At 42.8% G+C, this 23,261-nt stretch overlaps 1 protein-coding gene across 2 annotated transcripts in view; it reads left to right on the top strand.

Moving 5' to 3' along the window:
* The window catches only part of LOC120020137 (far upstream element-binding protein 3-like), a 66,746-nt gene that overhangs the window by 12,681 nt on the left and 30,804 nt on the right, over positions 1–23,261 (top strand). For both annotated transcript variants that reach the window (XM_038963609.1, XM_038963608.1), the window contains exons 4-12: positions 855–904; positions 2,245–2,316; positions 2,594–2,651; positions 3,079–3,241; positions 11,760–11,858; positions 11,990–12,094; positions 12,209–12,311; positions 12,915–13,015; positions 13,910–14,051. In XM_038963609.1, coding sequence (XP_038819537.1) covers positions 855–904; positions 2,245–2,316; positions 2,594–2,651; positions 3,079–3,241; positions 11,760–11,858; positions 11,990–12,094; positions 12,209–12,311; positions 12,915–13,015; positions 13,910–14,051 — 893 coding nt within the window. The remainder of the gene's footprint in view (positions 1–854; positions 905–2,244; positions 2,317–2,593; positions 2,652–3,078; positions 3,242–11,759; positions 11,859–11,989; positions 12,095–12,208; positions 12,312–12,914; positions 13,016–13,909; positions 14,052–23,261) is intronic.

The raw sequence follows: 23,261 nt of genomic DNA, 5'->3' as shown, positions 1-23,261 counted from the left end.
TACAGTTCATATGAGGAAATCAGTCAATTGAAATAAATTAATCAGGACCTAATCTATGGATTTGACATGACTGGGAATACAGATATGCATCTGTTAGTCACAGATACCTTAAAAAGAAATGGGCCTCAGGATCTCGTCACGCTATTTCTGTGTTCAAATTGCCATCAATAAAATGCTATTGTGTTCGTATTCCAGAGCTTATGCCTGCACATGCCATAACCCCACCGCCACTATGGGGCACTCTGTTCACATCATTGATATCAGCAAACCGCTCGCCCACATGAAGCCATACACGTAGTCTGTGGTTGAGGCCGGTTGGATGCAGTGCCAAATTCTATAAAACGATGTTGGAGGCGGCTAATAGTAGAGAAATTAACATTAAATTATCTGGCAACAACTCTGGAGGACATTCCTTCAGTCAGCATGCCAATTGCACGCTCCCTCAACTTGACATCTGTGGCATTTTGTTGTGTGACAACTGCGCATTTTAGTGGCCTTTTATTGTACCCAGCACAAGGTGCACCTGTGTAATGACCGTGATGTTTAATCAGAATCTAGATATGCCACACCTGTCAGGTGGATGGATTATTTTGGCAAAGGAGAAATGTTCATTAACAGGGAGGTAAGCAAATTTGTGCACATTTTAGAGAAATATGTTTTTTGTGCGTATGGAACATTTCTGGCATTTTTTATTTAATGAAACATGGGACCAGCACTTTACATGTTGCATTTATATTTTTGGTCGGTGTTGTTCATATTGTTGAATGGAGTGATGGAATGTAATAATTTGACATCTGCTGGCTTTTTTATTTGATATATTTTGTCTCTTTTCACCCCACCCTTTTGTCATTTAGGGCTGTCATGACAGAAGACTTTAAAGTGCCTGATAGAATGGTTGGATTCAGTAAGTACATGTTATGGGAGGTATGCTTATGTGGTTTGGGATGTTTTTGTCCTTCTATGCTTTATTTTGAATTATGTTAAAGGATGTATTTATTAGTGTTGTCCCTGATGAAAGAAAAAAATGTCAGACCGAGAGTCGTGGTCTTTTGACCAATCGATTGGTGGAAATGTTAAAATGTGTAGACACACTGCGTGCCTGTGTTGTAATAAAATCAACTAAATGTACTGAGTTTGTTGTTATGCTTTAAGCACACTGTTTGATTCATTTAGGAGGTCACGCAAATTATTTGAGGGAGCCTGAGATCAAGATAGGTTACCCGAAGAAAGAAAATAAAACATTTATATTGTATTTTCAGCTGTTTGAAGCTGGTGTACAAAACCTAAAGTAAAAGATGACAAAATGAAAGTTAAGACCTGGAAACATAGAAATAGCGCACATAAAACAGATCGACTGTTTCTTAGACTTGCTTGCAATGAGAATGACAGATCTATAACACACATTTCTATATGAATTTGGTCATGCCACCCAAAAAGTTACACATTGCAGCTTTTATACAATCAGAAATACTATTAGACATCCCAAAAATGGGCACATATATAGACCTACATTTGCGCACAGGTCACAGGTTAGGTAGCTAGCCCTACTTCTAAATGCGTAATCAGGTGCGTGTCCTTACTCAGCATTGACAGGAGCGCTCCAAACAAAAGACAAAGAATAAATTGACAACTCGTAAACGGAATGAAATAAACTTCAACTCCTTTCTCACAAGAGTAGCATAGGTTGTGAGCTCTGCAAACAAGGTGTCTACTCTGTGAAAATCAGAACGGTAAACAACGGTAACAATATATTGAATGCCTTAACAGAAATGACCCTAACCAAATAACACAGTAGATAAGGAATTATGGGAATTAATGGTAAATGTAGGCTACTACTGGTGATATGTAATGAGGAATTGATACACTAACAATCAAAGGCAAACATTTCTCACAATGAATGTGAATGAAATGGCAGGAGAGAGCTCATTCTGGAGAGAGACGTGGCTTGTGCATCTTAGCCACACTCCCCTTCTTGGACTGTGGCATCTCCCCGCGGCCTCCTCAATGGATTAGTCCACTAAGCCAGGCGCAAATCAGACTGGTGTCATGTGCCATGAAAGAAACCAATCTATTTGCGACTGCTCGACAAATAGAATATTGTTAAACCATCAGCCTATCGACCAAACAATCAACCAGTCGACTTACCGGGGTCAGCCCTGGTATTTATTTTGTCTGACACATTACCTGAACTATTTTCTCCTCTCTCATTCCACTTTTATTTCCCCCTCCTCCCATTTATTTTAGTCATAGGCAGAGGAGGAGAACAAATTACAAGAATCCAGCTGGAGTCCGGGTGTAAGATTCAAATTGCGTCTGGTAAGCAGCTATCAATATGTCCCATAATGACTGACTACACACACGTCCAACCTTCACATGATATAATAACCAATATCAGATGATAATTGAGTATCTCAGCAACATATAGTGTGAGCGTTGTCAGCTAGCTTGATGCGCTGTCGGCAATGCAAAATGGATTATCATGACTGTTTTTGCTCAATACTGAAGGGGATCTATCTTGAAAATGTGACTCCTTTAACTGTATGCCAGCTGTTCTATACATGATGCTGACTGTAATGTCTGTTTGTCATGGTAGAGAGTGGAGGTATGATGGACAGAGCCTGCTCCCTCACTGGAACCCCTGAGAGCATTGAGTGAGTTTCTATATTGAGACGGTTGAACGTGTTATTCTATAAACTCAGTAGCAGTAAAGTACCGTGGACATTCTTTGTCATTTTGAAAAGAACAATATGTTTCCGTCTTGAGTGAACCCTATTGCATTTAATGACCCCATATTATGTGGGAAGTCCCCTTGTTTACGGTCTATAGATGCTCACAGTATCAACTGTAACCCTGTTGGAATTAGGTAAAAACATATATATTTTAACGGTCACGCCACAATATTACAGTTTTGACAATGCATAATACAGTTTTAAAAACCACATTGTGGACCACTCAGATAAAGTTTTGAGACACTAGGATAGTCATTCTAGGCAATCAGTACAATATTTCATTGGTTTCGGCGATAGTACATTCCATCATCTATAATTCATTGATATGTAACCATTTGCACTCCACCAGGCAGGCCAAGAGAATGCTTGGTCAGATAGTGGAACGCTGTCGGAACGGCCCCGGGTTCCACAGCGAGGCTGAGAGCAACAGCTCAGTCCAGGAGATGCTCATCCCAGCCAGCAAAGTGGGCCTGGTCATTGGAAGGGGAGGGGACACCATTAAGCAACTACAGGTATGTCTTCCAAGAGAAAAAAATTGCAATTTTAATAGGATCTCTGTGGCTATACTCCCTCTAGCCTGGCTATTCCCAAACTGGGGTACGCAATGCCGTCCGGGGTACGCCAAATACAAATGCGGTTCACATTTTCTAACAGTTCATTTAGGTTTTCCAAAGGTGCTATACATTTGGGTTAGTTTTTTTTTTCTCCCCTGAGTAGCCTTGTTTCACTGCCAAAAAATAAAATTCAACTATCTAGTATTCAGCGAAATAAAGATTCAATATCAAATAGAGGTAGCCTGGTCAAATAATTAACATCCAATCACATGAACCGTTACTCTCTTGTGGGAATCCCACTAACGGTCCGTATGTAGCCAAACGTAGCTGCTGCTCATTCAGTTTGCTTGAAAATTGATAAATGGTTAAAAAAAAGGTAAGGCCCACGTCCATAGAGACATATACCAGCTCTAGTACTGGTAGTACTGCAACTACCAATAGTACTACACCTGCACTGTTTCACGACGCATCAGTGACATGGCAGGAGATGTTTTGAAACAATTTCTGCTTTACATACAAGCCAGTGAGTTCTATGCGTTACAGCTGGATGAGTCAACAGACGCAGCTCCTGGTATATGTCCGTTACGTTTATGGGGGGTCAATTAAGGAAGACATCCTCTTCTGCAAACCACTGGAAATCAGGACAACAGGAGAGGATATTTTTAAAGTACTGGACTAGAGGTCGACAGATTAATCGGAATGGCCGATTTAATTAGGGCCGATTTCAAGTTTTCATAACAATCGGAAATCGGTAATTTTGTATGCCGATTTTTACACCTTTATTTAACTAGGCAAGTCAGTTAAGAACACATTCTTATTTTCAATGACGGCCTAGGAACGGTGGGTTTTTACCTTGTCAGCACAGGGATTCAATCTTGCAACCTTACGGTTAACTAGTCCAACGCTCTAACCACCTGCCTCACGAGGAGCCCGCCTGTTACGCGAATGCAGTAAGAAGCCAAGGTAAGTTGCTAGCTAGCATTAAACTTATCTTATAAAAAACAATCAATCAATCATAATCACTAGTTATAACTACACATGGTTGATGATATTACTAGTTTATCTAGCGTGTCCTGCGTTGCATATAATCGATGCAGTGCGCATTCGTGAAAAAGGACTGTCGTTGCTCCAACATGTACCTAACCATAAACATCAATGCCTTTCTTAAAATCAATACACAGAAATATATATTTTTAAACCTGCATATTTAGCTAAAAGAAATCCAGGTTAGCAGGCAATATTAACCAGGTGAAATTGTGTCACTTCTCTTGCATTCATTGCACGCAGAGTCGGTATATGCAACAGTTTGGGCCGCCTGGCTCATTGCGAACTAATTTGCCAGAATTTTTACGGAATTATGACATAACATTGAAGGTTGTGCAAAAGCCATGACATGGAGACATAGTGGAGTGGTAATGCGCGTGCAAGCAGTTGCTCCCGACGCCACTTGGGTACACTGCAGCATGCACTGAGTGGCTCTTGCTGCCAAGGGAATGCCTGACAGCTTGAAAGACATTTTGGACAGTACAGTGAAAATGGTTAACTTTGTTAAAGCAAGGCCCCTGAACTCTCGTCTATTTTCTGCATTATGAAATGATATGGTCAGCAACCATGTAACGCTTTTACAATATACAGATATATACATATGCTGGATATCAAGGGACACGTTTTTTTTTTTAAATTGAGAGACGCGCTTAGTTTTCTGACCATAATTTTCACTTGACTGACTGCTTGCATGATGACGAGTTTCTCACACGACTGGCCTATCTGGGCGATGTTTTTTCTCGCCTGAATGATCTGAATCTAGGATTACAGGGACTCCGCAAGTATATTCAAAATGCAGAATAAAATTGAGGCTATGATTTAAGAAGTTTGCGCTCTTCTCTGTCTGCATTAACAAGAACAACACCCAGGTCTTTCCACAATGGTAGGATTTTTTGTGTGCAAATGAACTCAAGCTTACGAACAATGTTGAATGTGATATAGTGAAGCACTTGAGTGAGCTGGGTGCGCAGTTATGCAGGTACTTTCCCAAAATGGACGACACAACAACTGGATTTGTTATCCCTTTCATGTCCTGCCTCCAGTCCACTTACCGATATCATTGAAATTGCAACAAGCGCTTCTATGAAAATTGAATTTAATCAGAAGCCTCTGACAGATTTCTGGATAGGGCTGTCTAAGAGTATCCTGCCTTGGCAAATTGCGCTGTTAAGACACCCTTTGCAACCACTTACCTATGTGAGAGTGGATTCTCGGCCCTCGCTAGCATGAAAACTAAATAATCAAATCAAATTTTATTAGTCACATGCGCCGAATACAACAGGTGTACAGTCATGGCCAAAAGTTTTGAGAATGACACAAATATACATTTTCACAAAGTCTGCTGCATCAGTTTGTATGATGGGAATTTGCATATACTCCAGAATTTGATGAAGAGTGATCAGGTGTATTGCAATTAATTGCAAAGTCCCTCTTTGCCATGCAAATTAACTGAATCCCCCAAAAACATTTCCACTGCATTTCAGCCCTGCCACAAATGGACCAGCTGACATCATGTCAGTGATTCTCTCGTTAACACAGGTGTGAGTGTTGACGAGGACAAGGCTGGAGATCACTCTGTCATGCTGATTGAGTTCGAATAACAGACTGGAAGCTTCAAAAGGAGGGTGGTGCTTGGAATCATTGTTCTTCTGTCAACCATGGTTACCTGCAAGGAAACACATGCCGTCATCATTGCTTTGCACAAAAAGGGCTTCACGGGCAAGGATATTGCTGCCAGTAAGATTGCACCTAAATCAACCATTTATCGAATCATCACGAACTTCAAGGAGAGTGGTTCAATTGTTGTGAAGAAGGCTTCAGGGCGCCCAAGAAAGTCCAGCAAGCGCTAGAACCGTCTCCTAAAGTTGATTCAGCTGCGGGATCGGGGCACCACCAGTACAGAGCTTGCTCAGGAATGACAGCAGGCAGGTGTGAGTGCAAATGCACGCACAGTGAGGCTTGTGTCAAGACTGGCAGCAAAGAAGCCACTTCTCTCCAGGAAAAACATCAGGGACAGACTAATATTCTGCAAAAGGTACAGGGATTGGACTGCTGAGGACTGGGGTAAAGTTATTTTCTCCGATGAATCCCCTTTCTGATTGTTTGGGGCATCTGGAAAAAAACTTGTCCGGAGAAGACAATGTGAGCGCTACCATCAGTCCTGTGTCATGCCAACAGTAAAGCATCCTGAGACCATTCATGTGTGGTTGCTTCTCAGCCAAGGGAGTGGGCTCACTCACAATTTTGCCTAAGAACACAGCCACGAATAAAGAATGGTACCAACACATCCTCCGAGAGCAACTTCTCCCAACCATCCAGGAACAGTTTGGTGACGAACAATGCCTTTTCCAGCATGATGGAGCACCTTGCCATAAGGTAAAAGTGATAACTAAGTGGCTCGGGGAACAAAAACATTGATATTTTGGGTCCATGGCCAGGAAACTCCCCAGACTTTAATCCCATTGAGAACTTGTGGTAAATCCTCAAAAGGCGGGTGGACAAAGAAAAACCCACAAATTCTGACAAACTCCAAGCATTGATTATGCAAGAATGGGCTGCCATCAGTCAGGATGTGGCCCAGAAGTTAAATGACAGCATGCCAGGGTGGATTGCAAAGGTCTTGAAAAAGAAGGGTCAACACTGCAAATATTGACTCTTTGCATCCACTTCATGTAATTGTCAATTAAAGCCTTTGACACTTATGAAATGTTTGTAATTATACTTCAGTATTCCATAGTAACACCTGACAATATCTAAAGACGCTGAAGCAGCAAACTTTGTGGAAATTAATATTTGTGTCATTCTCTGAAATATTTTGGCCACGACTGTTTAGAAGCCTCTTGGACCTAGACTTGGTGCTCCGGTACCACTTGCCGTGCGGTAGCCTTCCTCAGAGGGCCTTCATCTGACCCTGCCTGGTATAGAGGTCCTGGATAGCAGGAAGCTTGGCATCAGTGATGTACTGGGCCGTTCGCACTACCCTCTGTAGTGCCTTGCGGTCAGAGGCCAGGGCAGAATGGGGGTGTGCTCGGTCCTCTTTTTCCTGTAGTCCACAATCATCTCCTTTGTCTTGATCACGTTGAGGGAGAGGTTGTTGTCCTGGCACAGGATTGTTGTTTCTCCGTACGCACCCTACTTAATGTCACTCTGCGTCAGTGGTAGGGCTGTTGCAGTGACCGTATTACACCACACCGGCGGTCACGAGTTATGAAGACAGTCTAATTCCACGTGCCCGTTTAGTCACGGTAATTAGGCTTCTCCCAGCGCTGATGCTGCTGATGGTCATTACTAGCCTACCAAACTTGATAACTACCTGGTACTCAGCACTCTATTGTCCCTCTAACCACTCTGATGTCAATGCAAATGTAATCGAAAACCGAATCAAACACTTCATGAGCTCATGTTGCGCAATATTTCTATAGGCTAAAAAAAAAAGAGTAGGATCCCATCAACTTTCTATAGGCTAGGCCTAATGGTTATTTCTCAACTTTCCTAATATTAAGCACAATGCTTATCTTTACAACAGGAGTATAGCCTACCTGGCTGGCATGAAAATGAACCATGGGAAAACCGCCCTCCATTTGCTATTTAGGTGCATAGATGACATGTATTTTCCCCCTGCCCCTGTTTTGAGACGTGCATGATAATGGTCCATTCTAAATCAAAACAAATTTCACACATATTATTTAGTATATGTAAAGACGAGATCAAATCAAGAATAGTCTGATGGGTGACAGCCTATCCCTTGTTAATTATATATTATCACTTGTGAATGATGCCCAGCACAAGGCAAGAAACAAAGCCTTTTTTATTTTTAGCTACTATTTTTAATCATATTGGCCTAGCCCATAGGCCTATATGTTTTATTAAGGTTTGTATGACAACAAAAGTGGCCAAATAACTTAATAATAAATTAAGCACATTAATCTGCTTTACAAGGGGTGTAGAGACTAAGTGGCGTACATAAGCAGCGCGTGAGTCAAGTTTGGGGAAGTACATTTTTCCAATAAAAATACACCTTTATAATAAAAGCATTACATGCATAATCGCATTTGATAATGGTGTTTTCCCTCTAATGGAACATTTGCTCTTACAGCCTTCTGCCCTGTGCGCATTGCTGCGCTTCTAATGGAAATAAATAAATAGCCTAATAGTTTATCAACATTTAAAGCTGTAAGTTCTGTAAGTTTTTTTTGATGCAGGTGGTTGTATTCATTTGGGATCTATCGCATCCCACAACTGTCCCCGACTATGTTTGGAATATTTATTTCTCTCACAGAATAGGTCAACTATTGTACTATGGTGATAGTAGATTGACACAGGCTAGTGCTTTTGCTGTTCGTTAGGCCTACTCATCTTGTTGGCTGACAAAGTAAATGTGGACAGCTCTTCCAATATCTTCAATATGCACCTCGGAATTGGATAAGGACGCACACATTTGCGTCTCTGTCTTCACTTGTAGCCTGTTAGAATGACCCCATCACGTGACGGAGAGCCATGTGAGTGAGAGGTGCTTCGGAGCGCGCAGCACACTGGGAGAAGGGCACAACGCAGCTCTCCGAGCCAAGGGTGCAACGGCCACTGGCCGCAAAAGGCATGGATTTTTTTTAGGATGCGTTACGGCCACACCAAGGGGATGCTGCTGTGAAATTCGAGGCATTATCAAGTGCTTGTCAAATTGTGATTTAAGAGACTAATGAAGTGTGTACAGCCTGCTCAAAAAACAAAGCAGAGCTCATGCCTTTTTGAAGCTACTTTTTTCAAATCATCATTAGTCGCATCATGCAGCCTTAAAATATATTAAAAATCAAAACATTTAGCCCAATGTTTGTAGAACAACTAAAGTTACATTAATAACTCAAAATTAAGCATATAGGATTACCCATTTTCATTGTTAACCGCGCAACACAGAATATCTGCATGTGCTCTCTCCTTGAAATAGTTTGGAGAAAATATTTATAATTCAGCTTTGTTCAATTGCATTCTTCATACTATAAAATAATTCTAAGCAATAATTCTAAGCATATCTTATCTGCTAAATTAAATAGTGTAGCCCACAGTATTTGGCATAGCCAGATCAGGACCTAACATAAGGACAAGTCAGAGTATGCTGTTCTGTTTTCTGAAATAGACTACATTTTCTTCATATCATGTTCCTTTAGACCTGTCTAAAAACAAATATGTATTTATTAGACTTTTTAAAATGTAGATGTTCCAAAGGTCTGCGTCGATGGCTTGTAGGCTATGTGTGGAAGCCAGGAGATGCTAAATGTGTTTATGTTAATGGTCAGTTACCGCGAGATTGACAGTTATTTGTTTGACAATCACCGGCTGACCAAATTTTGTGACCGCCACAGCCCTAGTCAGTGGTAGTCACTAATATTTCTGAGGGAGCAACTTTTGTAAAACTACCTTACTGGGCAAGCCACCATACCAATTGGAGAAGAGGGTTGGGGAGGTCACACAGTCAAATTGCTTCATATAATCTAAACGGATGATTTGGCTATCGAAGCGATATTTCTCAAGTTCACATTTTAGATTGACATTTTTACATTGAGTTCATATTGGCTACCCTAAGAAGGGGGTTTGGTTCATTCTGTCAGAGAGATCTTAAAGCAGCAGCCTATAGTCAGGGCTCTAGACTAATATTTTCAAGTTCCAAACCCTATTAAAATAGAACATGTTTTTACCATCTCTGCAACAGAAGGGCCTCACTATTTTGCAAAATGCAATGCATTCCTGTCTAGTCATTTGAACTCTCGAACATAGATTTTTCTGAAGAATCATAAAACACGGGACGAGATGTTAAAACTGTCCATTGTGCCAATAGATGGTATGCACTCACATGAGATTTGCCGTGATGTTGACAGAGTGGCATGGGAGGTTTATTTCTTAGACTGGGTTAAGATGTCAATTTTGGGACACATCCTCAGTAATGTGCCTTCGAATCAGTGGGTGTTTCGGCCTTTAATCACTAAACACCCTCATCAAAGGTGGCCAGCTAAAGGGTGATCAAGCCTTCGCTTGTGTCCCATGCCCAATTAAGATTTCCCACGGGACTATGCAAGGCAGGGGCGTCCTCTTCCCTGAGCCAGCCCTACAGCTGACCGCATACCTCATATGCCCTCCTCAAGTTGGAGGGATCTGAATTGGGTTCTCAGGTGGGGGTGGGGGGTCATGAAATTATAGCCCAGCAAGGGTCCTTCCGTTTGATCCAGATCCACTGGCTGCCTCTTTCAGCTGCTTGAGAAACTGCTCTGACGGTCTGCCGCAGAGCCTGTCCATGGATTCCAAGTTCTTTCAGCAACCTGATGGTGGAAGAAGCCACGAATCCTCTGCATCCCACTTCAACTGGCCAGACTTTTGCATTCCAGCCACGCTGAGTTGCGTCTGCTGCCAACTCTGTGTAACGCAGTTTCTTACGCTCGTAGGCCTCTTCAACAGAGTTTTCCCACGGGACTGTGAGCTCTATGATGTACACAGGCTTTCGTGAAGGGGACCAGAGTACCATGTCTGGCCTAAGGTTGGTAGAAGCAATCTCAGGTGGAAAAATGAGTTGCTGGCCAATATCGACAAGCATCTTCCAGTCCCGGGCCATGCCTAGGTGTCCAGTTTCTGGCTTTGTAGGAGGATGCTTGGGCCTTTTCTGTCCCTCCCGGATGAATGTTGTTGTTTTGACGGGATTGCTTGTTTTTGGAGGTAATGAATTGGTTGCACTCCTCTTGGTCTCAAGTGCTGCAGCCAGGCTCTTGAGGACCTGATTGTGCCTCCAGGTTTAGCGACCTTGTGAGAGGCTGGTCTTGCAACCTGTCATTATATGCCTTAGAGTCGCTGGAGCTGGGCAGAGGGGGCAGGTCGGGTCCTCGCCATACCATTGATGTAGGTTTTTTGGTGATGGAAGCACATCATAAACAGCTCTTATGATGAAGCTGATGTTGCTTGCCTCCATTTGCCAAAGCTCACTCCAGTTGATCTTTCTCCTCTCCAGGCCTTCCCACAAGATAGTATAACATGGACCATCAACTCGATTGATTGTCTATTTTAGGATATTTGGTGGTATCAGAAATTAATTTGATGATTAAAAAAAAAAAAAATGCTGGCCTTATTGCCATTATCTCAAAAGTTATAAATAACAGAGCAAAATTTCAGTCTGAAGGAAGTATGCATTGAAGTGATTGAAAGGTATTTGAAAGTTCAGGAAAACACCAGGCATAATGATTAAGCAATCTTTGTGTATGATCTATAAGAGTATCAATTCATTTCATTCTGTGTGGATTTGTCACCCTCTGTTCTTATGAGCCTTGTATGGCTTTTGAGGGAAACAGAAGACATGGATGTGAGAGTCTTAGCTTTCAGGAATGGGCTCTACTGCGTGTTTACCGTTTGTGTGTGTGTGTGTGTGTGTGTGTGTGTGTGTGTGTGTGTGTGTCAGGAGAGAATGGGAGTGAAGATGATGATGATCCAGGACGGCCCCATGCCCACCGGGGCGGACAAACCCCTGAGAATCACTGGGGATCCCTACAAGGTCCAGGTGAGGCGGGAGGCCAGACTAACATTACACAGGGCAACTACTGTCAGACTGCTGCATCACGGGGAGCATCGACTGCCATGGTGCGCACACACACACACCGTCACGTGAATATCACTTTCTTCTCCCCACAGCAAGCTCGGGAGTTTGTGATCGAGATCATCCGCGACAAAGACCAGGGAGACTTCCGCAGCAGCCGCAACGACTTTGCGTCAAGATTAGGCGGAAGTACTTTGGATGTAAGAATGTAATGTGCATGCACCGGATGTCCAGTGAATTTCACGTCCCGTGACATTTTAAACGCACCCTTGATGTTTGAGCTCACGTGCTTCTGACCTTTTCCCTCCCTATAGGTAGCTGTGCCCAGGTTTGCAGTGGGGATCATCATCGGCAGGAGTGGCGAGATGATCAAGAAGATCCAGGCTGATTCTGGAGTGAGGATCCAATTCAAACCGGGTGCGTGCGAAACGTTTCTTTTTACGTATTTCGAGTCATATGGAGGAGGGTTTCTCTTCATTGTAGCGATGTAATTATATCGGGGCGAATGCAATTGTCCCTGTCTCTTATCATACCATAACCAAGTATGTATGTGGAAAGGGGACTTTGTGTCGGTGTGTGCCGTATCTGGGGTGTATTCAGAATGACAAAACGATGTGATCAATTCTACGGAAACTGAACGACCAGTTGATAAGCTTTGATTATGGTATCCCAGAAGGTGATTAGCGTATAGTGTGCTGCACAAGTTTTGAGATGTAAAATGGTCACACTCATATTTATCAGGCCACACCTCACCTCACCCACCAGTTTTTGTGGACCCCAGGAAGAGTAGCTGCTGCATGTGCAGTAGCTAATGGGGATCCTAATAAACTAAACCCACCAAACGGAAGCAAATGTACATCAAAGGCTGTTGAAGAATGGCGTGCACCGTTTTGGGTAAACGTGTCGTTCAGTACAAACCGTCATGCAACGTAGCAAACGTTGAATCGAACTGAACGCACTCCTGCTTTCAGTCACCACTGTTGGCTTAGTGCGTACTCTACTTCCTCCTCCCACCAACAGATGATGGCATCAGCCCAGAGCGCATCGCCCAAGTGATGGGGCAACCAGACAGGTGTCAGCATGCTGTCCATCTCATCAACGAGCTCATCCAAACAGCACAGGTACACACATGCATGCACACACACACCCAGAACAAACAAATACCTCTCAAGTAAACACTCAGAGCAAAGAACACACGCACACTGCACAGAACACACACATTTCATACAAGTAGAGTGTACACACAATCACACCACCGCAAGCAAACACACACTTGGCACAGAACACACACCAAGCAAGCACACATACCATTCGTGATCCTTGTTTTCCAGTCAATTTATTTTTCCCCATGCTGCGTCTTGACCTATGTTTGCCTCCCAAATGACGAACTATTCCCTACATAGTGCACTACTTTTGACATGCGACCATAAGGCTCAGGTCAAAAGTAGTGCACCATGTAGGGAATAGTGTGCCATTTTGGACTCGTACCATGTTGCTTGTTTTCTGGCGTGTATCGCTCAGGTGGCCAATACAAAACAATTACCATTTAGACCTGCAAATAAGTACTGCAACTCATAGTCAAATACAGCTAACAGATTAGTCATACGTTTGGCTCTTTGTAAGTGCAGACCACCTCAAGCAAAAGAACACTTTTGCAATTAACAGGATTGATAAGATACATTATCGAATATATTCAAATATTTTACCTGTGATATATCACAAGGATATTGTAAAAGAATTCCACTCCATGCTTGGGTTAAGCTCCCGGGGTATAATACCTATACTAGCTGGTGAGTGTCTCCTTGCTGTATGTAAGAAGTTTGAAGATAATGAATTGTATGTTTTATCATTATGAATAACTCATTAACTTTTATATTCTCATTGTATTTATTGTCTGTAATTGTCTTGAAATGTCCATTGTCTTCGCTTGATGACATGTTTTAATGTATGAACAGAGCTGCAAACAAGATTTCCCCATGGGGATAATAAAGTTATCTTATGTGTGATTGGAGCAGGAGCGCGATGGCTTTGGGGGCTCTGGAGGACCAAGAGGAAGGGGACGAGGCCGCGGGGACTGGGGCATGGGCTCACCAGGGGGACTGCAGGAGGTCACCTACACAATACCCGCTGACAAGTGTGGTCTGGTGATCGGCAAAGGTACTGCAACTCAGTCCCTCAGTGTTCAAAGCAGGCTAGGGCAGCGTAGAACCTCGGAGCTACAAACACAAGTGGATATCGTGCGGAACACTGAGATGTCTGAAGTTCCCTTAAAACTGTATCGAACCATTATAGAAAATATGGATTGAGTATTTACACAACTTTTCTCATCTTTTAGCCAGATGCTGTAATTATGGCATGTGTTATTAGCAGATGTAGGCCTAAGCAATATTTATGTTTGTCTGAAGCCTACACAAATGTATTGGGTTTTTGTTGCGTTTAAAGGCCCAGTGCAGTCAAAAACTTTTGGTAAGAGCTGTTTGAAAGGACCGCCTGAAGTTTCTGCCTGTTTTGGTGGGATGGAGTTTTGGCCTGCCTGGTGACATCACCAGGTGGTAAATGAGGTAATAGAGCAATCAGAAAGAGTTCCAAACCTCTCTGCCAATAACAGCTTGTTTTCAGTTTTCCCCTCCCAACTCAGACCACTCCCAGACCACTTTCGCAACGTGCGTCAATCCCATAGGAAGTCTATGCCAGAAGCAGCTGGGTGGCCAGTCTCCCCCTCCCCCCACCTCCTCCTGCACTCACGTGTATATGGCTTTTAAAAGTGACATTCGGTGCCTATGTAAAGTGCCTAATGAGAGGGATAATGCTCATTTAATAAAGTTAGATCAAAGTTGTATCAATGTCTTCAAGATCACATAATGATAGTGTTCTATTGACAACCAAATATAATAGCATAGTATAATGTTACTGTAAGACAAAAACACCACCACATTTCTCTCTACCGCCCCCGTAGTCCTAGAACTATTTTCCTGAAGTAGTTTTAAGCATGTTATTGCTTCAACCTTGTGAAAGTGACAAACTGACACTTTTTCCCCCCATTTTTGTCAAAAACAACTAGTTCGAAGGAATGCCCTTTGATTTGACAGCCTGCACATGTTCATTTCGGCGAGACAACCATTAGACCCGATGAATTGTTTCTACGCATGAGCTTAGCTAGCCAACGTCGCCATGACATCGCCCTCAAGTGTGATCGGGGATATCTATTGGAGAAGCAGCTTTAGCCTATCTTAATACTGTACTGTCTTTGTTATTATTTTGTAGTTAGAGCCTTAGCTAAGGTTTCATTACGACAAAGGTAGGTAACTACAGCGTTTAGGCAACTAAGCGAGAACACTTTCTTGCCCGCACGTGATTTGATCTCTGGAATGGTAGTAGGTGCGAGCGCATTGACGAGCAAGAAAACACATTCCGAGTTGCGGCAGTTCAGTGCGCGTTGCTGCGTGGATGGAAACAGACATGGCAGAGAGAGCTGTTCCGCAAATACCGTCCTTCACAGAAAGTTATTTGACTGTTTAAGATTAGTAGGTCTATGTTAATTAATCAGTTCTTGATCTATACTCAAATCAAATTTATTTATATAGCCCTTCGTACATCAGCTGATATCTCAAAGTGCTGTACAGAAACCCAGCCTAAAACCCCAAACAGCAAGCAATGCAGGTGTAGAAGCACGGTGGCTAGGAAAAACTCCCTAGAAAGGCCAAAACCTAGGAAGAAACCTAGAGAGGAACCAGGCTATGAGGGGTGGCCAGTCCTCTTCTGGCTGTGCCGGGTGGAGATTATAACAGAACATGGCCAAGATGTTCAAATGTTCATAAATGACCAGCATGGTCAAATAATAATAATCACAGTAGCTGTCGAGGGTGCAGCAAGTCAGCACCTCAGGAGTAAATGTCAGTTGGCTTTTCATAGCCGATCATTAAGAGTATCTCTACCGCTCCTGCTGTCTCTAGAGAGTTGAAAACAGCAGGTCTGGGACAGGTAGCACGTCCGGTGAACAGGTCAGGGTTCCATAGCCGCAGGCAGAACAGTTGAAACTGGAGCAGCAGCACGGCCAGGTGGACTGGGGACAGCAAGGAGTCATCATGCCAGGTAGTCCTGAGGCATGGTCCTAGGGCTCAGGTCCTCCGAGAGAGAGAAAGAAAGAGAGAATTAGAGAGAGCATACTTAAATTCACACAGGACACCGGATAAGACAGGAGAAGTACTCCAGATATAACAAACTGACCCTAGCCCCCGACACATAAACTATAGCAGCATAAATACTGGAGGCTGAGACAGAAGGGGTCAGGAGACACTGTGGCCCCATCCGATGATACCCCTGGACAGGGCCAAACAGGAAGGATATAACCCCACCCACTTTGCCAAGGCACAGCCCCCACACCACTAGAGGGATATCTTCAACCACCAACTTACCATCCGGAGACAAGGCCGAGTATAGCCCACAAAGATCTCCGCCACGGCACAACCCAAGGGGGGGCGCCAACCCAGACAGGAAGATCACGTTAGTGACTCAACCCACTCAAGTGGGTGTGGCCCCGTGTGGAGAGCCACGTGTGGCTCAGTTGGTAGAGCATGGCGCTTGCAACGCCAGGGTTGTGGGTTCGTTTCCCACGGGGGGCCAGTACAAAAAAAGTATGAATGTATGTACTTGTAAGTCGCTCTGGATAAGAGCGTCTGCTAAATGACTTAAATGTAAAATGTAAGTGACGCACTCCTCCTAGGGACAGCATGAAAGAGCACCAGTAAACCAGTGACTCAGCCCCAATAATAGGGTTAGAGGCAGAGAATCCCAGTGGAGAGAGGGGAACCGGCCAGGCAGAGGCAGCAAGGGCAGTTCGTTGCTCCAGAGCCTTTCCGTTCACCTTCACACTCCTGGGCCAGACTACACTCAATCAAATGACCTACTGAAGAGATGAGTCTTCAGTAAAGACTTAAAAGTTGAGACCGAGTCTGCGTCTCTCACATGGGTAGGCAGACCATTCCATAAAAATGTAGATCTATAGGAGAATGCCCTGCCTCCAGCTGTTTGCTTAGAAATTCTAGGGACAATTAGGAGGCTTGCATCTTGTGACCGTAGCGTACGTGTAGGTATGTACGGCAGGACCAAATCGGAAAGATAGGTAGGAGCAAGCCCATGTAATGCTTTGTAGGTTAGCAGTAAAACCTTGAAATCAGCCCTTGCCTTAACAGGAAGCTAGTGTAGGGAGACTAGCACTGGAGTAATATAATCAAAATATTTTGGTTCTAGTCAGGATTCTAGCAGCCGTATTTAGCACTAACTGAAGTTTATTTAGTGCTTTATCCGGGTAGCCGGAAAGTAGAGCATTGCAGTAGTCTAACCTAGAAGTAACAAAAGCATGGATTAATTTTTCTGCATCATTTTTGGACATAAAATTTCTGATTTTTGCAATGTTACGTAGATGGAAAAAAGCTGTCCTTGAAACAGTCTTGATATGTTCGTCAAAAGAGTGATCAGGGTCCAGAGTAACGCCGAGGTCCTTCAGTTTTATTTGAGACGACTTTACAACCATCAAGATTAATTGTCAGATTTAACAGAAGATCTCTTTGTTTCTTGGGACCTAGAACAAGCATCTCTGTTTTGTCCTAGTTTAAAAGTAGAACGTTTTCAGCCATCCACTTCCTTATGTCTAAAACTCCGGCTCACGCCTTAGTCTGCTTGGTCTATAGAGTGGTAGCCATTTCAACGTGGGGACCCCGTCCCTGCGTTATCTTGACTAAATCTATATTTTGTCACGAGTCCTTTTATTAACTCTGTGGAAAGCGGCGTTCCATGACGTTTGGGTATAATGTCTGTGCTCACGGGGGAATGGCCACTGACTGGATGAACTTTACATGAAAAAACATTTTCTCATTTAGAAGACTAACATCACATTTCATCTTCTCACAAATAGTTTAATATTTAATCATATACGTTCCCCTACATTTGGATGTGACCCTGACAACTGGGGAAATATACATTTTTGTAAAGAAAAAATTGCAATTTGACATGCTTTGGGAGCTCATTTAAATATTTTTATATTTCAAAAGGTATAAATGCCTTGAAGTATTTACTCAAGCAATCCGAGTTGGAGCAGTCTGGACATTTGGAAGTTGTTTTTTTGTTAATAGCTTAAATAATTGAAACTCTAGAGCATGCTAAAGAAACCAAATAATAACATGAAGAGTATGTAAGAAATCTAGAGTTGTGCTTTGACTTCAGCAAGCACACCTAATAATATTATTAACTAGTTGGTAACTTTACAATGGAAGTTGTGGGGCTTGCTAAAGTTCTTTAAAATGATTTTTGCGGAAAACGTTTTTCATTTGTTTTATTATTCTAATCGTGAAATCGTTTCAAATGCCCATCCATGGTCAGTAGTGGTAGCAGTAGTTAGTGGTCACCAGTTGTGTGTTTTGTGGTAGTTGAGTGGTCAGTAGTTTTGGTAAGTAAGTGTGGTCAGTAGTTTTGGTAAGTAAGTGTGGTCAGTAGTTAGTGGTCACCAGTTGTGTGTTTTGTGGTAGTTGAGTGGTCAGTAGTTTTTTCGTTGTGGTCAGTAGTTTTGGTAAGTAAGTGTGGTCAGTAGTTGTCAGTTGTTTTGGCAAGTAGGTGTGTGGTTCAGTTGTTGTGGTCTGTTGATTTGGTAAGTATTTTTTGCACCAAACATGAGCTAAATAAAAATGTTGTGTATAACGAACATTTCTGGGATCTTTTATTTCAGCTCATGAAACATGGGACCATCACTTTACATTTTGCGTGCATATTTTTGTTCAGTGTTTGTACAGAACCTTTAGGGGTGCCATATATGAAGGAGGCAATAGAACCCTTTTTGGATCTACCTAGAACAGTTGCTGTTGTGGTCTAAACTACAGTTGTTGCATGTGAAAACTGAACGAAGTGCGATGTGAAGTGATCGGGTGAAGTTTGAATCGAGTGAACGGAGAAAGCTTTGCTCTATCCAATCAGATGTGTACAGCCTGCCCTTCTTTTTACAGACAGGCAAACTTGCCATTCGAGTTATTTAGAGCATGGAGCATGATCCTGAGTAGGACAAAGCTAGTGAGCATTAGAAATGTTCTGTCATTCCAAGTCGTCCAGACTGGGGATGCATTCAAAATCTTAGTGTTAGCTGTTCGGTCTGAAACGGATACACAAATCTTGGGAATTTGTCGAGCTATGAAGACGTCTCCCCCAGTCAAGTGGTTGTGTGATTCAGTAGCTGTGTGATTCAGTAATTACGTGGTTAGTAGTTGTTGTTTTGGTCAGTGGTTGTCGTCAGGTATTGTGTGCATTAGCTGTGGTCAATAGTTGTGGTCAAAAGTCATGTGGTCAGCAGTTGTGGTCAATAGTTGAGTGATTGTGGTCAGTAACTGGTCTCTAGTTTTGGTCCATTGTTGTGTGGTTGTGGTCTGTAGTTGTGTGGTTCAGTAGTTGTGTGGTAAATATTTATGGTTCTGGTCAGTGGTTGTGGTCAGAAGTGTTGTGGTCAGAAATGGTGTGGGTGTGGTCAGTAGTGGTGTGGTTGTGGTCAGTGTGGCTGTGGTTTGTAGTTGAGTGGTCAATTGTTGAGTGTTTGTGGTCTGTAACTGGTCTCTAGTTTTGGTCCATTGTTACAAGTGTATGCCTTTGTTGTCTCTCTCTGTGGTCGCCGGCTCATCTGCTGAATAGATTGTCGACAGAAAGTCTCTGGTTTGTCCACCAGAGATCAGTCTTTCGTAATTGTAGCTTGTTATAATGGATACGTCAGGCGTAACATATTCTGACAGAATGTAAATATTCTACATTCCCCTCTCTCCCTCGGTGACATAAGGATACTTCATATTTTCAAGTTTAGAACTCATAACCCATCAATAGTTATAGTTGATACGTGTTTAAATAATTTGAAGTTAGGATAGCCTGAGTTATCCTATGCTAATTTTAGCACATTTTATATGGTGATAAAGGATTTAAAAAGTAAGAATTTGATGTTTGGATAGTGTAAATATGTGAATGTTGGTGTGGTTCGGAAAGTATTCAGACCTCTTGACTTTTTCCACATTTTATTACGTTACTGCCTTAGTCTAAAATTGATTAAAATCTTTTCTTCTCTCATCAATCCACACACAATACCACATTGACAAAGCAAAAACAGGCAAAAAAAAATTGCAAATGTATTACAGACCCTTTACTCAGTACTTTATTGAGGCACCTTTGGCAGCAATTACAGCCTTGAGTCATTTTGTGTATGATGCTACACGCTTTGTACACCTGTATTTGGGGAGTTTCTCCCATTCTTCTCTGCAGATACTCTCATGCTCTGTCAGGTTGGATGGGGAGCGTCGCTGCACAGCTATTTTCAGGTCTCTCGAGATGTTCGCTCGGGTTCAAGTCCGGGCACTGGCTTGTCCCGAAGCCACCGAAGCCAAGGATCTCTCTGTACTTTGCTCCGTCCATCTTTCCCACGATCCTGACTAGTCTCCCAGTCCCTACCACTGAAAAACATCCCCACAGCATGATGCTGACATCACCATCCTTTACTGTAGGGATGGTGCCAGGTTTCCTCCAGACTTGACGCTTGGCATTCAGGCCAAAGAGTTCAATCTTGGTTTCATCAGACCAGAGAATCTTGTTACTCATGGTCTGAGTCCTTTAGGTGCCTTATGGCAATCTCTAAGCCGTCAGTCAAGTGCCTTTTACTGATAAGTGGCTTCCATCTGGCCACTCTACCATAAAGGCCTGATTGGTGGAGTGCTGCAGAGATGGTTGTCCTTCTGGAAGGTTCTCCCATCTCCACAGAGGAACTCCGGAGCTCTGTCAGAGTGACCATCGGATTCTTGGTCACCTCCTTGACCAAGGGCCTTCTCACACGATTGCTCAGTTTGGCCGGGCAGCCAGCTCAAGGAAGAGTCTTGGTGGTTCCAAACTTCTTCCATTTCAGAATGATGGAGGCCACTGTGTTCTTGGGGACCTTCAATGCTGCAGAAATACTGTTAGTGTTTTTTTTATTATGCCAATGTAAATATTTCTGGGGCATGACGTTGTGGTCAGTAGTTGTGTGGTTGTGGTCTGACGTTCTGTGGTTGGTCAGTAGTTGAGGGGTTGTGGTCAGTAGTAGATTAATCCAGATCAGTCTACATGTTGTATTGTTTGAATGGCATTTCTATCTTACACGTAAGTGGAGTAGCATACAACTAATAATAATAATTATTTTGCGTGGTCAGTGGTTGTGGTCAGAAATTGTGTGGTTGTGGTCAGTAGTTTAGGTCAGTAGTTCAGTAGTTGTGTTTTCAGTTGTGGTCAGCAGTTGTGCGGTTGTGGTCAGCAGTTGTGTGGTTCAGGTCAGTAATTGTGGTCACTCTTAACCCTCGTCATCATTTTTTCCCTCTGCGTCAGAGTATCCATAGCAACGGTTCCGTTTGAGCTGCTCAATGATGACACAGCCGTTGGTAGACAAACCGCTGTAATTATTGGTAGAAGCTGTTCCTAATTCTCTATCCAATCAGAGGGGTACAGCACGCCCTCCTCTTTAGAGACAGGAAAACTAGCCAGTTGAGTTATTTAGACCATGGAGAATGATCCTGAGAAGGAGAACGAAGCTAGTGAGCTTAGAAATCTTATTCATTTCCGTCTTCCAGACCGGGAAAGCATTCAAAATCTAAGCGCTAGCTGTTTGGTCTGAAACACATCGACTAATCATGGGAATTTGAAGATCTTTGAAGACATTGTCTCCTGCGAGTCAAGCGTTGCTAGACAACAGTAGCCTTGGCAACACTGTTCCCTTATGGCTAAAGCAAGTGTGAGAATCATGCTGACATACAGTAGGTTTATGCTTTAATGTTAACTAAATACTGCACTCTGACCCACAAAACGTATTTTCTAGATTCATGATAGTGTTAGACAAAGCAAAGAAAGTGAACTTGAAATTGTGCTGTAGTTTTATTGGAATTTACAGCTGTTGGTAAAAAATGAATATGCCAGCTTCTGACATGACTTACTGCTGTTAGAAAGAGAACAGTTGATGGGTTTAAAATGTCTCGATCTACAAATTGGTAGACACTATTCCTAATCCGTTTTCGGATTTGACGAGCAGAAAATTCGGCGACGATTTCATACCCTCTGTTTTCGTCTGACTTGTTGGGGGAGTGGTCAAAACGGCAGTTTGGAAAAAGTTTGAAAATGTGTTAACGCAGTTACTAAAACAGCTGTATTGTTAGATCCGTAGCAGATATTTTGGATCGGCAAACCGATTTGAATAGCAGAGGAGTAGTGCGAGATGTCATACTCTCTAACTTGTTGGTTGAGTGGACAAAACCGCAGTTTGCAAAAAAAAGTTACAGAAAATGTTGTTGATTCAGTTACTAAAACAGCTGTAACTTTTTATCAGAATATAGATTTTTTTTTGTTCAAACAGCAGATTTGAGTAGCAGACAACGGTGTAAACACTAACTTTTTGTCTAAGTTGTTGCAAAGTGGTCAAAGCAGCTGATTTGTGTCAATAGTTGCATTATTGCATTTACAGTGAATCGAAGTGATGTCACGATGGGGCTTTGAGGAAATCCCATGTAAGTTGATAGAGGACAAAAAATGTATTACCTTAAAAATAAATTGTATAAAAAAACTTGTATACAAGTACACTATTCCGCACCGATAACTTCCAGCGTGCGCGTATTGGCATGCATGCACGCACGTGTACTCCCTCGTTCCTCTCCCTCCTGCTAATACCTCAGTGGCTACTCTGCGCGTGTAAGTTAGTGGGTCGTGTTTCAGAAGCACACTAGCCTGTCCACAACATGTCCACTGTAAACACTGAGCTGCTAGCTAGCTGTCGGTCGATTAATCTTCTAAGCCAACTAATACTTTTTTCTTTCAAACTACTACGCTACCGACCTTTGTGACTACGAATACGAGGAGGAAATGTTCGAATTTGCAGACGTGCCCTATTTACTTGAACCGAAATACACAGACAAGGAACTTCAACAGATGGAGGATTACAGAGAAATGAGAGAGAGAAACGGAGCAGGCAGATGTCCCAACTCGGGACATCTGGAAATTGGTGGTGTACCAGTGCGCAATGCCACTGAAGACAAGTGTCTTTGCTGCACGGAGTGGGACCTACTTATGCCAGCTGTGAAAAATCTACAATTGTCCGGCAACGAGACGTTTATCTGCGAGCCCAACCTACTCTGTGTAACCAGTGACAATGATTTTCCAGCTATCATAAACCCAGCCGATGTAGAAACTTTTTTCCATGTGCCAAAAATAAACTGGAAAATAAACTGGAAGAAGAGACCTTGGCCTGAGGGGCCTAATGGCCAGCTGTCAGTAAAGTAAGTAGTGATAGTTTATTTTTATACATAGACTTCCCAGCGCTACAGTATTCATAGGCTG

Source organism: Salvelinus namaycush, chromosome 25 (assembly GCF_016432855.1).
Source record: "Salvelinus namaycush isolate Seneca chromosome 25, SaNama_1.0, whole genome shotgun sequence".
In the NCBI taxonomy this organism is placed as follows: domain Eukaryota; kingdom Metazoa; phylum Chordata; class Actinopteri; order Salmoniformes; family Salmonidae; genus Salvelinus; species Salvelinus namaycush.
The sequence above is the reverse complement of the archived record's forward strand: the minus strand, read 5'-3'. Positions and strand labels throughout refer to the sequence as shown.